General features: G+C 52.9%; 1 protein-coding gene across 5 annotated transcripts in view; it reads left to right on the top strand.

The window, feature by feature from the left end:
• Nucleotides 1–12,694, top strand: part of CC2D1A (coiled-coil and C2 domain containing 1A) — a 17,627-nt gene extending 4,933 nt beyond the window's left edge. For 2 of the 5 annotated variants that reach the window (XM_012535731.3, XM_049707095.1), the window contains 23 exons: nucleotides 4,589–4,722; nucleotides 5,035–5,107; nucleotides 5,286–5,357; nucleotides 5,450–5,580; nucleotides 5,660–5,732; nucleotides 6,435–6,568; nucleotides 6,944–7,058; nucleotides 7,140–7,312; nucleotides 8,004–8,126; nucleotides 8,206–8,264; nucleotides 8,356–8,472; nucleotides 9,600–9,673; nucleotides 9,749–9,807; nucleotides 9,922–9,973; nucleotides 10,064–10,163; nucleotides 10,251–10,341; nucleotides 10,645–10,782; nucleotides 10,874–10,938; nucleotides 11,510–11,573; nucleotides 11,671–11,797; nucleotides 11,872–11,948; nucleotides 12,034–12,081; nucleotides 12,165–12,694. In XM_012535731.3, the coding sequence (XP_012391185.1) occupies nucleotides 4,589–4,722; nucleotides 5,035–5,107; nucleotides 5,286–5,357; nucleotides 5,450–5,580; nucleotides 5,660–5,732; nucleotides 6,435–6,568; nucleotides 6,944–7,058; nucleotides 7,140–7,312; nucleotides 8,004–8,126; nucleotides 8,206–8,264; nucleotides 8,356–8,472; nucleotides 9,600–9,673; nucleotides 9,749–9,807; nucleotides 9,922–9,973; nucleotides 10,064–10,163; nucleotides 10,251–10,341; nucleotides 10,645–10,782; nucleotides 10,874–10,938; nucleotides 11,510–11,573; nucleotides 11,671–11,797; nucleotides 11,872–11,948; nucleotides 12,034–12,081; nucleotides 12,165–12,185 (2,120 nt within the window). In that variant the 3' untranslated portion in view covers nucleotides 12,186–12,694. The remainder of the gene's footprint in view (nucleotides 1–4,588; nucleotides 4,723–5,034; nucleotides 5,108–5,285; nucleotides 5,358–5,449; nucleotides 5,581–5,659; nucleotides 5,733–6,434; nucleotides 6,569–6,943; nucleotides 7,059–7,139; nucleotides 7,313–8,003; nucleotides 8,127–8,205; nucleotides 8,265–8,355; nucleotides 8,473–9,599; nucleotides 9,674–9,748; nucleotides 9,808–9,921; nucleotides 9,974–10,063; nucleotides 10,164–10,250; nucleotides 10,342–10,644; nucleotides 10,783–10,873; nucleotides 10,939–11,509; nucleotides 11,574–11,670; nucleotides 11,798–11,871; nucleotides 11,949–12,033; nucleotides 12,082–12,164) is intronic. The other 3 variants (XM_004277431.2, XM_012535733.3, XM_049707094.1) reach the window with 3 other exon arrangements.
• The last annotated feature ends 16 nt before the right edge of the window (nucleotides 12,695–12,710 follow it).

Genomic DNA, 12,710 nt, shown 5'->3' with positions numbered 1-12,710 from the left:
AACACAACATTATTTTATTAGTCACTGTAATTTTAATCATGACCTCTTTATTTTTTTTCACAATGACAATGTTCAAAATCCCAAGACCTTTTAGGGTTTTTTTAAAATTTTTGTATTGGAGCATTGTTGATTTACAATGTTGTGTTAGTTTCTGCTGTACAGCAAAGTGAGTCAGTTTTGCATGTTAATATATCCACTCTCTTTTAGATTCTTTTCCCATATAGGCCATTACAGAGTATTGAGTAGAGTTCCCTGTGCTTTACAGGAGGTTCTTATTGGTTATCTATTTTATATATAGTAGTGTGTATATGTCAATCCCAATCTCCCAGTTTATCCCTCCCCCCCTCCCCCGCCTTACCCCTGGTAACCGTAAGTTTGTTTCCTACAACTGTGACTCAATTTCTGTTTTATAAATAGGTTCATTTGTACTCTTTTTTTAGATTCCACATATAACTGATATCATATGATATTTGTCCTCTGTCTGACTTACTTCACTCAGTATGAGAATCTCTAGGTCCATCCATGTCACTGCAAATGGTGGTATTCTGTCCTTTTTTATGGCTGAGTAATATTCCATTGTATATATGTACCACATCTTCTTTTTTCTTTTTTTAAATTAATTAATTAATTAATTTATATATTTTTGGCTGCGTTGGGTCTTTGTTGCTGTGTGCGTGCTTTCTCTAATTGTGGACAGGGGGCTGCTCTTCATTGCAGTGTGTGGGCTTCTCATTGCGGTGGCTTCTCCTATTGTGGAGCATGGGCTCTAGGCCTCCGGGCTTCAGTAGTTGTGGCACGTGGGCTCAGTAGTTGTGGCTCGTGGGCTCTAGAGCACAGGCTCAGTAGTTGTGGTGCACGGGCTTAGTTGCTCCACAGCATGTGGGATCCTCCCAGACCAGGGCTTGAACCCATGTCCGTTGCATTGGCAGGCGGATTCTTAAGCACTGCGCCACCAGGGAAGTCCCTGTACCACATCTTCTTTATCCATTCCTCTGTTGATGGACATTTAGGTTGCTTCCATGTCCTGGCTGTGGTAAATAGTGCTGCAATGAATGTTGGGGGTGCATGTATCCTTTTTTTTTTTTTAATATCTTTATTGGAGTATAATTGCTTTACAATGTTTTGTTAGTTTCCGCTGTATAATAAAGTGAATCAGCTATATGTATACATACATCCCCATATCCCCTCCCTCTTGCGTCTCCCTCCCACCCTCCCTATCCCACCCCTCTAGGTGGTCACAAAGCACCGAGCTGATCTCCCTGTGCCATGCGGCTGCTTCCCACTAGCTCTCTGTTTTACATTTGGTAGAGTATATATGTCCATGCCACTCTCTCACTTCATCCCAGCTTCCCCTTCCCCTCCCCATGTCCTCAAGTCCATTCTCTACATCTGTGTCTTTATTCTTGTCCTGCCCCTAAGTTCTTCAGAACCATTTTTTTAGATTCTGTATATATGTGTTAGCATACGGTATTTGTTTTTCTCTTCCTGACTTACTTCACCCTGTAGCATGTGTCCTTTCAAATTATGGTTTTCTCCGGATGTACGCCCAGGAGTAGGATTGCTGGGTCATATGGCAGCTCTATTTTTAGTTTTTTAAGGAACCTCCATAGTGGCTGTACCAGTTTACATTCCCACCAGCAGTGTAGGAGGGTTCCCTTTTCTCCACACCCTCTCCAGCATTTACTGTTTGTAGATTTTTTGATTCCCACACATAGGGTTTTGAGTGAATAATTCCCAAGCCCTCAGCTTGTCTGTCTTTCCTATAAAACTCACCTGCTGGAGGACGCACCTCCCAAGAAGTTTCTTTCCCCCAACCTCCCTTCTCCCCCTTTAGGGAAGGAACATGGGGATCTGCCCCAGGGGCAAACGCTGCCCTGGTGGGAACCAAAGAGATACTTGAAACACTGGCCTGGGGTTCAGAAAGTGAACCCCTGGTCTCTAAATCCTTCTGCAGCCAGGCTGGTTTCTAAGCTTTTGTTTTTGGCAAAGTTCAAGGATGACTATCAGAAATCATCACCTGAGATTCTCAACTGAAATCATCAACAATTTTTCATAATGGAGTTTTTGGTATGTAGCTGGGCAGGGGCTCTGAGAATCACATGACATCACAATAATAAGACTATCTCTTCTATTTGTTGATGTGAAGCAGGTTTCTCTACATATTAAAAACAAAAAAGGAAAGTAGGAAAAGAATAAACAAGGAAACAGAGATAAATGTTAGGAGGTGGACCCAGCCACCGCCGTGTCAGCAAGAGCTGCCTTGCCAATAAAATTTTACTCTTAGTATATAAAAATTATTTGTCAAAAAAGCTCAATATATTTTAGGCTTTGCTCAATTTCGTGCTGATAATAATTGTAACCGTAATTCTATCCTGGAAGAGAAATTCTTTAACACAGAGACTTGCGATGGCAGTAAACAAAGCCAATCAGATGTCATGTGTTGGGGAGAGGGGCAGATAAATTAGGAGTTCGGGATTAACAGATACACACTACTATATAGAAAATAGAAAATAGGTAAACAACAGAGACCTACTGTATAACGCAGGGAACTGTACTCGGTATCTTGTAATAACCTATAATGGAAAAGAATCTGAAAAAGAATAAATAAATAAATATATATAAATAACTGAATCAGTTTGCTGTGCACCTAAAACTAACACAGCGTAGTAAATTCATTACACCTCAATTTTTAAAAAACGTTAAGGTGTTTTAGACACCTCTTCAGACAAGTCCTCCAAAACTAAAGCAGTGGGTCCAGTTGTCAGTCTGAAAAAGTACAATGCATGCTGTTTTTCAGGTGTTTCTAGGATTTCTGGACACTGGGTGGTGTATCTATTGTATTTTTCTTTTATATACTGACAATTGTACCTATTGCTTTCAATTTAGGGATACTTCCCCTAAAAACTGAGCATATTGTTTGAAACTGTAACTAACATACTGTTTAATAAGCCATTTAATCCTGTTTCCCAACTTTGCTGATACAGTGCATAGATGTACATTTAAATGTACGATGGGTTGTCAAAAAAAGCCTTTCAAGTACCCACATATATCATGTTAGGATACAGTTCTGCGGGAGACGTGGATGTAAATAAGGGAAGATCTGAAATTCCCGAGTGCTAAATGTGAACCCTGGCATATATTTAAATAGTAAATGTTGGTATATAGTCAAAAGAATTGAAAGCAGGGACATGGAAAGGTATTTGTACACTTGTGTTCTTAGCAGTATTATCGACAATAGCCAAAAGGTAGAAGAAATACAGTGTTTATTGACGGATACAGGCACACCTCGTTTTTTCTAGTTTTTGCTTTATTGTAATTCACAGATATTGTGGTTTTTTACAAACTGAAGGGTGGTGGCAACCGCGCTTTGAGCTAGTCTATTGGCGCCATTTTTCCAACAGCATTTACTCACTTTGTGTCTCTCTGTCACATTTTGGCAATTCTCACAGTATTTCAGACTTTTTCATTATTATTATATTTGTTATGGGGGTCTGTGATCAGTGATCTCTGATGTGACTGCTACAATTTGCTAAAGGCTCTGTTGGTAGTTAGCATTTTTTAACAATAAAATATTTTTATACTAAAGTATGTACGTTGGTTTTTTAGACGTAATTCTATTGCACACTTAATAGACTACGGTATAGTGTAGTAACTTTTATACGCACTGGGACACCAAAAAACTGAGTGACTCACTTTATTACGGTATTTGCTTCATTGCGGTGGTCCGGAACCAAACCCGAAATATCTCAGAGGTATGCTTGTAAATAGATAAACAGATGTGGTCCATTCATGCAATGGAATAATATTCACCCTTAAAAAGGAAGGAAATCCTGACACCTGCTACAACATGGATGAACCTTGAGGACATCATGCTCAGTGAAATAAGCCAGATGCAAAAAGACAAACACTGTGTGATTCCACTCACAGGAGGTCCCTAGAGGAGTCAGATTCGTAGAGACGGAAAGTAGAATGGTGGGCGCCAGGGGCTGGGGGAGGGGGAGGGGGAGTGAGTGTTTATGGGGACAGAGTTTCAGTTGGGGAAGATGAAAGAGTTCTGGAGATGGACGGTGGTGAATGTTGCCCAACAATGTGAACGTGCTTAATGCCACTGAACTGTACACTCAAAAAGGGTTAAGATGGTAAATTTTATGTTGTGTGTATTTTACCACAGTTTGAAAAAATAAAAAGGGAATATTGGTGAGTTTCAAATCACCATAGTAGTTAGGATACATTTGATTTAAAAGAGTGGTGTGATGGTTTTCTTTATCAAATGTCAATATTTGGAGACACTGGAAATGACAACCCTTGCTACTTTTTCAACTTAAAATGAAAAGTTTTCGATGTCAACTTAAAATGTGTAAGGATACATAAAGTTTTCCAGAATTCTCTTGGGGGCAAAACAGCAATGGCTCCAGAGACTGACAGTCATGCGGTTGAGTCCCCACCATGTCATCTTCAGGCTGTGTGACCTTGGGGAGGCAGTATCCCCTCTCTGAGCCTTAATTCTCAAATCTATAAGGTGGACCTAAGAACAGTCTTTGTTGTGAGAATTAAGTAGAAATGGTTTGCGTGCTGTTCCCCCTCCCAGGTCCCTGCAGTCCAGGACCTCCCAGGTCCCTGGCCCAGTTGCAGAGCCGCCAGCGCGAGTACAAGCTGGCCGCCCTCCGCGCCAAGCAGCAGGGAGATACCGCCACTGCCGCAAGACACTTCCGCGTGGCCAAGGTGTGCCCAGACTGACGGACAGGGTCGGAGGGAGAGAACAGGATGCTCCTGACATTGCATGATGGCAAAGAACAGGGGCTCTGGAGTCAGATTTAAATCCTGGTCACTCCGTAGCTGTAGTTTGCTGCACCTCTTGAAGGCTCAGTTTACCCTCTCTGTGAAATGGGCATAAGTGTCTGGAAGAGGCTTGAGCAAGGTGCTGCAAAGGAAGGGACAGAGCGGGGAGTCCTCTGTTGTGGGCAGGGCATAGAGACTCCCCTCAGGGTCATGGCCTCCAGCTGCAGCCTCTTCCCCTGATCTTCCTTTTCCCAGAGCTTTGACGCTGTCTTGGAGGCCCTGAGCCGGGGGGAGCCTGTGGACCTGTCACGCCTGCCCCCTCCACCTGGTGAGGACCCCACCCTGCCCACCCTCCAGGACTGCTGGAGGCCTCCACAAAGTTCTTTCTAATACTGCCGCCCCTGTTGGTCAGGCCCAGGGACCCCACCTTCAGGCCAGGCCAGCCTGGTGGGGGAAAGGGCGGCCACAAGCAAGCCCCCCATTGGACTGGACCTCTCTGCCCCCAGACCAGCTGCCCCCAGACCCACCATCACTGCCACCACAGCCTCCAACTCCTGCCGTCGTGCCCTCCATGCCAGGTAGGCTTCTGGGACCCTGTGGGGTGGGCCAGCCAGAGCAAGACAGTCTCCCCGACCCTAGACTCTTAACTCTATCCCCTGGTCTGGCCCAGAGGTTCCTGCACCCCCAAGGACTCTCCTGGAGGCGCTGGAGCAGCGGATGGAGCGGTACTGTGTGGCCGCGGCTCAGGCGAAGACCAAGGGGGACCAGCGGAAGGCTCGCATGCATGAGCGCATCGTTAAGGTGTGTGGAGACCAGGTGGGCGAGTTGGCAGCCCCTCAAAACCTTGCTCAGGAAGCCCTAACACCTACGTTCTCTGCAGCAATACCAAGATGCCATCCGAGCCCACAAGGCTGGCCGAGCCGTGGATGTGGCCGAGCTGCCTGTGCCCCCAGGTAGGCCCCACCCCCGGCCCCTACCCCTCTAACCTCTGAGCCTTTGCAGATGCTATTCCTTCCGACTCTGCAGTCTCAGGGAGCCGATGGCTTGCACATTCAGAAATTCTGCAAGCTTGTTAGATGATTGGTAGCTTAAAATCAGTCACAATGGGAGAGTTTATACCACGGAAATTGGGAAACAATAAAAATCAGGAGGTTTTATGTGGAGAGCCTGTTCACCAGCCCACCACTGCCTGCTCCATCCCTTTCTTCTTTGCTTTTGACTCAACTCCTTCCTAGTCATCAGCTCTCAGTTTTACAGATACCTGCTCAGCCTCCCATCAGCCCCCCAGTGGGTAGGAGGCATCCTCTGGGATCTCAGAGCTGCCTGTGTGTCCCCCATGAGAGCAATTATGTGTCTGCACCTTGGTCCCGTGGGAGAACCTCCAGGCCCAAGACTGCCTCCTATGCCCAGCACACTACCTCACACCGTGCTTACTTTTTGGAGTCTGGTCGAGGCCCAGCCGGGGTCAGGCAAGAGGAAGGGCAGGCAAGAGGGAGGTTGGAATGGTCTGGCAATCTCCACCCAACCAGCAGCATCTCCTTTCTTACATGCAAAGTAGATTCAATGGCCTGAGGCTCCTTATGGGGGAGGAACCTGAGTCTCCACCATCATGGTGTTGGCCCCCCCTCCTGATTGGGTCCCAACTGGCCGCCCAGGCTTTCCTCCGATCCAGGGCCTGGAGGCCACCGAGCCTACCCAACAGAGCCTGGTGGGGGTCCTCGAGACTGCCGTGAAGCTGGCCAACCAGGATGAAGGCCCAGAGGACGAAGAGGATGAGGAGCCTAAGAAGGTGTGAGGGGCCGGGGCCTTGGGGCGAGGCCAGGGAGTGGCAGCAAAGCCAAGCCCCAGCAGTCCTGGCCTTGAGCCAGAAAGACCCGGCTACACGGCTACACAGCCGGCCCTGCTGCCTTCTGGCTGTGTGGCCACTGGGCAAGTCGTTTTGCTCTCCGACCCTCGGGCTCCTCCTCTGTAAACTGAGCACAGTAATAGTCCCTACCTCCCAGGGCTGTTGCAAAGATTCAGTGTGAACAAGATCATATGTTGTGTTCAGTGCTAGGAAACAGAAACTAAGACGGTCAGTGTTGTTAGTGTCGGGCCCTGACCCTTTGGGGAGTGGACTCATCACAGGTGCTGGGAAAGCTCTGACTTCCTCTCTATCCCTCAGCAGCTCAACAGCCCTGCAGCCCCCACAGCCCAGCCCAAAGCCCCACCTTCAAAGGCACCCCAGTCAGGATCTGCCCCAGCAGCCAAAGCGGCCCCCAAAGGCACATCCACCAGAGGTAGGTACACCTGCCCCACCTGGGCTGCCTGTTGCCTGGCCATGGGTTGGGCAGCACCCGCAGACGCCCCTGTGCCCACAGCCCAGCAGCAGCTGGCCTTCCTGGAGGGCCGCAGGAAGCAGCTCCTGCAGGCGGCGCTGCGAGCCAAGCAGAAGAATGACGTGGAGGGTGCCAAGATGCACCTGCGCCAGGCCAAGGGGCTGGAGCCCATGCTGGAGGCCTCACGCAACGGGCTGCCCGTGGACATCACCAAGGTGAGCCCTCTAAGCCTGCTGGACCTTCCCAAGCACTCACCCTTCAAGCTCATGCCGCTTAGCAGCCATGTGACTTGGAGTGTATCAGTCAGCATCCGGGTTAAGCCGCTGAAACAAATAGGCCTCCCCAAGACAGTGGCTGAAACAAGACAGACATTTATGTTTCTTGCATGTAACATTCAGGGCATTCTGGTCTCTAAAAGACAAAGCCCTTCAGGGCCCAGGTTCTTTTATCTTGTTGCTCTGCCACACCCTAGGTCTTGTCCACATGGTCAAAGTGGTTTGACGCCTTGTCTGCATCCCAGCTGTGAGAAGTTACATGGAGTTGCCATCACTTCTGCTTGCCTCCCATTGGCCAGAACTCAGTCACATGGCCACACCTAGCTGCAGCAGAGACTGGGACATGTAGTCTCTTGCTGTGTGCCCAGGCAGGACTCCATTACTAGGGAAGAGGGGGTGGGGATCAGACTTGGAGGAAAATGGATAACAGATTCTGCCATTTGGGGCAGGACCATCCACTTCCCTTTGAGCATTACTTTTCTCCTTGGGAAAGAAGGAAGAACAGGGACAGGGGATGAAGCCATAGTCAGGGAAGGCCTCTTTAAGGAGGGGTGACGTTTCGGCAGAGCCCCGGGTGGGCCTGCTCCTTGCTGACCAGGGGACCCTACCTCATGAGCCTCGTCCTCCCCAGGTGCCACCCGCCCCTGTCAACAAGGACGACTTCGCCCTGGTCCAGCGGCCCGGCCCAGGTCTGTCTCAGGAGTCTGTCCGGCGCTACGGTGAACTCACCAAGCTCATAAGGCAGCAGCACGAGGTGAAGGGGGATTCCCCGCCCAAGTCACTACAAGGGCATGGGCCCCCAACCCTCCCCTCACTTTCTTCTGCTCCCCCAGATGTGCCTGAACCACTCTAACCAGTTCACCCACCTGGGCAACATCGCCGAAACCAGCAAGTAAGAGGCCCCGCCCCCATCCCCACCAGACATCTGCACCCCCAGCCTGCCCCTGGGACCCGGGACCTGAGCAGGGCCCTCTTGCTGGCAGATTTGAGAAGCTGGCGGAGGACTGTAAGCGGAGCATGGAGACTCTGAAGCAGGCCTTTGCCCGGGGTCTCCCCACACCCACTGCTCGCTTTGAGCAGAGAACCTTCAGCGTCATCAAGTAAGGCCCCTGAGACCCCCCAGCCCTTTGGAGAGGGGTTTGTGCGCCCTGGAAGCCAGCAGAGGATTTGCGTCTGGAGTAGAGTTTGGGGAGCTGGTGGGAGCACAGTGTGTGCAGGGGTCCTGAGGCAGACGTGACGCGCGAGTGAAGGATGGCGATAGGGCGTTGACAGTGACACATTTGGAAATGGGGATGATCTAGTGACTGTAGACATGTGCCTGGTCCCAAAGGCCTGGGCCAGCCCGTGGGATGATGATCTTGGTTCTGCTCCTGTTAAGTCTTCTTACACCCCAGGGAGTTGGGATTGTTTTTTCCCACTTGTAGATGACATTAGGTGCAGCCACTGGGATAACCTAAGATCACCATCTAGGATAACCCACACCCCTTACCCCGGCTCCCCTACATCTGCATAGCCTGGCTCCCTATCACTTCATCTCCTCCCACTGTCCCCACTTCACTCACTTTCTGCCACATAGACCTCTTTTTGGTCAATCGGACACACCAGCCGTGTTTCCACTCAGGGCCTTTGCACCAGCTATATTTCCTCTGCTCAGACTCTCTCATGCAGGTTACCATGTAGCGGCCTCTTCTTGACATTCAGAGTCACCTGTGATGTTACCTCCCCTGAGAGGCCCTCCCTGATCACTCTGTCTAAAGCAGCCCCTTCTGAGCACACTCCACTCTCTCTCCCCTGTTTTAATTCTCTGCAGAGTTGTTGTTGTTTTGTTTGCTTATTTATATATTCATGGGTCATCTGTCCACTCAGCTAGCCCCGGTTCCATGAGCAAAGGCATGGGGTCTGCCTCGTTTACTTCTGTATCCCCAGCAGTGAAGACACTGGCTGGCATATAGTAGATGCTCAAGAAATACTGTCAAAGAAAGAGAAGGTCCCACAGCAGCTAGGGCCACTGGCTGGTGCAGAGTAAGTCCCAAATAAATATATGCAGAGTGGAGAAAGGACTCGAAAGGTAGCCAGTGGTGGACCTGGATAGAGAATTCTAGTCTGTCTGGTCCTAAAACTCAAGCCTAGGCGCTGAGACACCCCTAAGAGACTGGGGGGGGGGGCAGAGAAGGTGGGCAAGCAGTGGCACTGAGGTGCCTCTGTCTCTTGCCCGCCCTCCTGGAAGGATCTTCCCTGACCTCAGCAGCAACGACATGCTCCTGTTCATTGTGAAGGGCATCAACTTGCCCACACCCCCAGGTGAGGGGGTGTCAGGCAGGGGTGGGGCCATGGGGTCCACCCCTCTGCCCAGCTCTGACCCTCATTTGCCCACAGGGCTGTCCCCCGGTGACCTGGATGTCTTTGTTCGGTTCGACTTCCCCTATCCCAATGTGGTATGTGGGGAGCTGAGGAGGGATGGGCTCAAGCCCCATCAGGCCCGGGAGTGAGTCTGGCCGGGGTTCAAGGGCAGGCGCCCCTGAGCTTTTTCGCTTCCTGTCTGGTCACAGGAAGAAGCTCAGAAGGACAAGACCAGTGTGATCAAGAACACAGACTCGCCTGGTGAGCCTTGGGCGGGAGGCAGCCCTCCTCGGAAAGCCCATGAGGCCACAGCCTGACCCCTCCCTCCTCCCTCCCTCCTTCTCTGGGCAGAGTTCAAGGAGCAGTTCAAACTCTGCATCAACCGCAGCCACCGTGGCTTCCGAAGGGCCATCCAGACCAAAGGCATCAAGTTCGAAGTGGTCCACAAGGGGTAAGCTGGGGCCACAGGTGCTGCATGGGCTCTAGAAGAGGGGGAGCTCCCCTGGGCCGACCATCCTGTCCCCTCTCACACACACAGGGGGCTGTTCAAGACCGACCGGGTCCTGGGCACAGCCCAGCTGAAACTGGACGCCTTGGAGACAGCATGCGAGGTCCGGGAGATCCTCGAGGTGAGAGGTGGACATTCGTCTGACCGCTCCGGTATGGCCGTGCCGCTCATGAACACCACCCAGGTGCTGCCTGCCCTGAGCCCCCAAGGGTCCCCTCTGCTGACCCAGCCCGGCCCCGGGAGTCCCAGACCTCCCTGCTACCCGGCCTCAAATACCCTCAGCACCCTGCTCCTTTATGAGCAGCTGATGTGTCAGCCGTACCCACGGGCTCGTGTTTTGGAAACTGCTTTGGTCTCCCTGAGCCCAGCTCTGAGCCTCCAGCCGCTGCCTGCTTCCTAACAGGCTCCCCTCACTCCCACCCAGGTCCTGGATGGTCGCAGGCCCACAGGGGGGCGGCTGGAGGTGATGGTTCGGATCCGGGAGCCACTGACGGCCCAGCAGTTGGAGACGACAACTGAGAGGTGGCTGGTCATCGACCCCGTGCCAGCAGCTGTGCCCACAGTGAGACCCCTGCCCATCGGCAGCCCCAGGGAAGGAGGGAGGCTTGGTTCAAGGGGACCAAGGCTCACAAGACTGGTTCTGTCCTCTGAAGCAGGTTGCTGGGCCCAAAGCGAAAGCCCCTCCCGTGCCTGCTCCTATGAGGGAGCCGGGGAACAGGTAGGTGGCTGGGCCCGGCTGTGCTGGAGAGAACCCCCTTCTGCTTATCTCAGCCTATCCTGGACCACTTCCCATCAGGCACAGATTGGAGCATGTCTCTCCCCTGCTCCAAGACCTTTCCTGGCTTCTCTTCTCCTGGAGCGTCTAGTTTAAACTCCTCAGCTTGATCTTTAAGACCTTTTGTGATCTCCGTCAATATGTCCAGCCTTCTCTCTCCCCACTTCCTCCTGTTGGTGCATGGATACACTTAGTTTTCACTGACCTCTGGGCTTCTCTGTGTTACAATGTCCTGAGCACCCCTATCCCCACACTATCTCCTTGTTTCTCTGCCCAACTCTGACTCCTTTGAGTCCCAGCCTGGCTCTCACCTCCTCCAGGAAGCCCTCCCTGACACCTGGCGTCACAGTTGCCTGGGTGTACAACCATTGTCCCTATTAGGTTGTGGACTCGGCAACACAGGGGTGGGCCTGGCTTGTCTCCCGCTGTTCCCCAGTGCCCAGTGTGTCTGTTGAATTAATGGGGTCGGGGGTGGGAGATCCCTGCAGCCCCTCACCCTTCCTCAACCCCATAGATCAGCCCGGCCCCTGCATAGTCTCAGTGTGCTGGCCTTCGACCAAGAGCGTCTGGAGCGGAAGGTGGGTACCCATCCTGCAGGGCTCAGTGGGGCAGGATTGTGGGTCTGCAGGCCCGGGCAGGGCCCTCACAACTCCCTCTGCACCCCCCCCGCCCCAGATCCTGGCCTTCAGGCAGGCACGGCGGCCGGTGCCCCCCGAGGTGGCCCAGCAGTACCAGGACATCATACAGCGCAGCCAGTGGCAGAGGGCACAGCTGGAGCAGGGGGGCCCCGGCATCCGGCGGGGTAGGATCTCAGGGATGAGTATGTGGGGGAGGGGCGAGGCCGGGGGCCCCATCGTGACCCCCTCCCTCCCTCAGAGTACATGGCCCAGCTGGAGCGGCAACTGCAGTTCTACACAGAGGCCGCCCGGCGCCTGGGCAACGATGGCAGCAGGGTGAGCTGCGGGCGGGCCGGGCGGGTGGGCATCGGGGGGCCAGGGCTGCCAGGGGCTGCCCACTGACCTCCTGTTGGCCCCCCAGGAGGCTGCCAAGGAGGCACTGTATAGACGGAACCTGGTCGAGAGTGAGGTAAGAGGCTTGGGTATTGGGGACGGGGTGGGCAGCTGTGGCCATGTCCCCTCCGCCCTGACCCCGGCGGCCTCTCCCCTCAGCTGCAGCGGCTCCGCAGGTGAGGGGCCGAAGGGGCGGGCGGCCCCTGGAGAGCCGGGAGCGGGCCCAAGGCCCCGGCGCTGGGAGGAGCTAACGCGGCCACGGCCTCAGACCAGACAATCAGACAATCAGAGGACAATCGGCTCTGGATGGACACGTTCCCCCGGCTGGGCCCACCTGGCCCGACTGGAGCCTCCCTGGCAGGGGACGTTGCGGGCACCAGCCTGTGTGTGCCCCTCACCTAGGCCTGGCCGGGTGGGCCCCAGAGAGTCCGTTTGCACAGCCCAGGGGTGTGCGGCCCCTTGCCTGCCTCCGAGGTGGGAGGGCGGCTAGGACCAAACCTCAAGGGCCCCTGCAAGCACTTTAGTTCCAGCCCGTCCCCAGCCTTAACCCTGACGCCCACCCACACCCCAAAGAAGCCACTGAGGCCAGCCAGAGCCCAGCTGGCTCCCCAGAGGGTTGCCCTGGCCCAGCTGGGCCCCCAGGGCTGACACACGGAATAAACAGCCAGGGCCCTACCTGGCTCACTCTGTCCTGCCTTTGTTTCT

Source organism: Orcinus orca, chromosome 3 (assembly GCF_937001465.1).
Source record: "Orcinus orca chromosome 3, mOrcOrc1.1, whole genome shotgun sequence".
Classification (NCBI taxonomy): Eukaryota; Metazoa; Chordata; class Mammalia; order Artiodactyla; family Delphinidae; genus Orcinus; species Orcinus orca.
The sequence above is the reverse complement of the archived record's forward strand: the minus strand, read 5'-3'. Positions and strand labels throughout refer to the sequence as shown.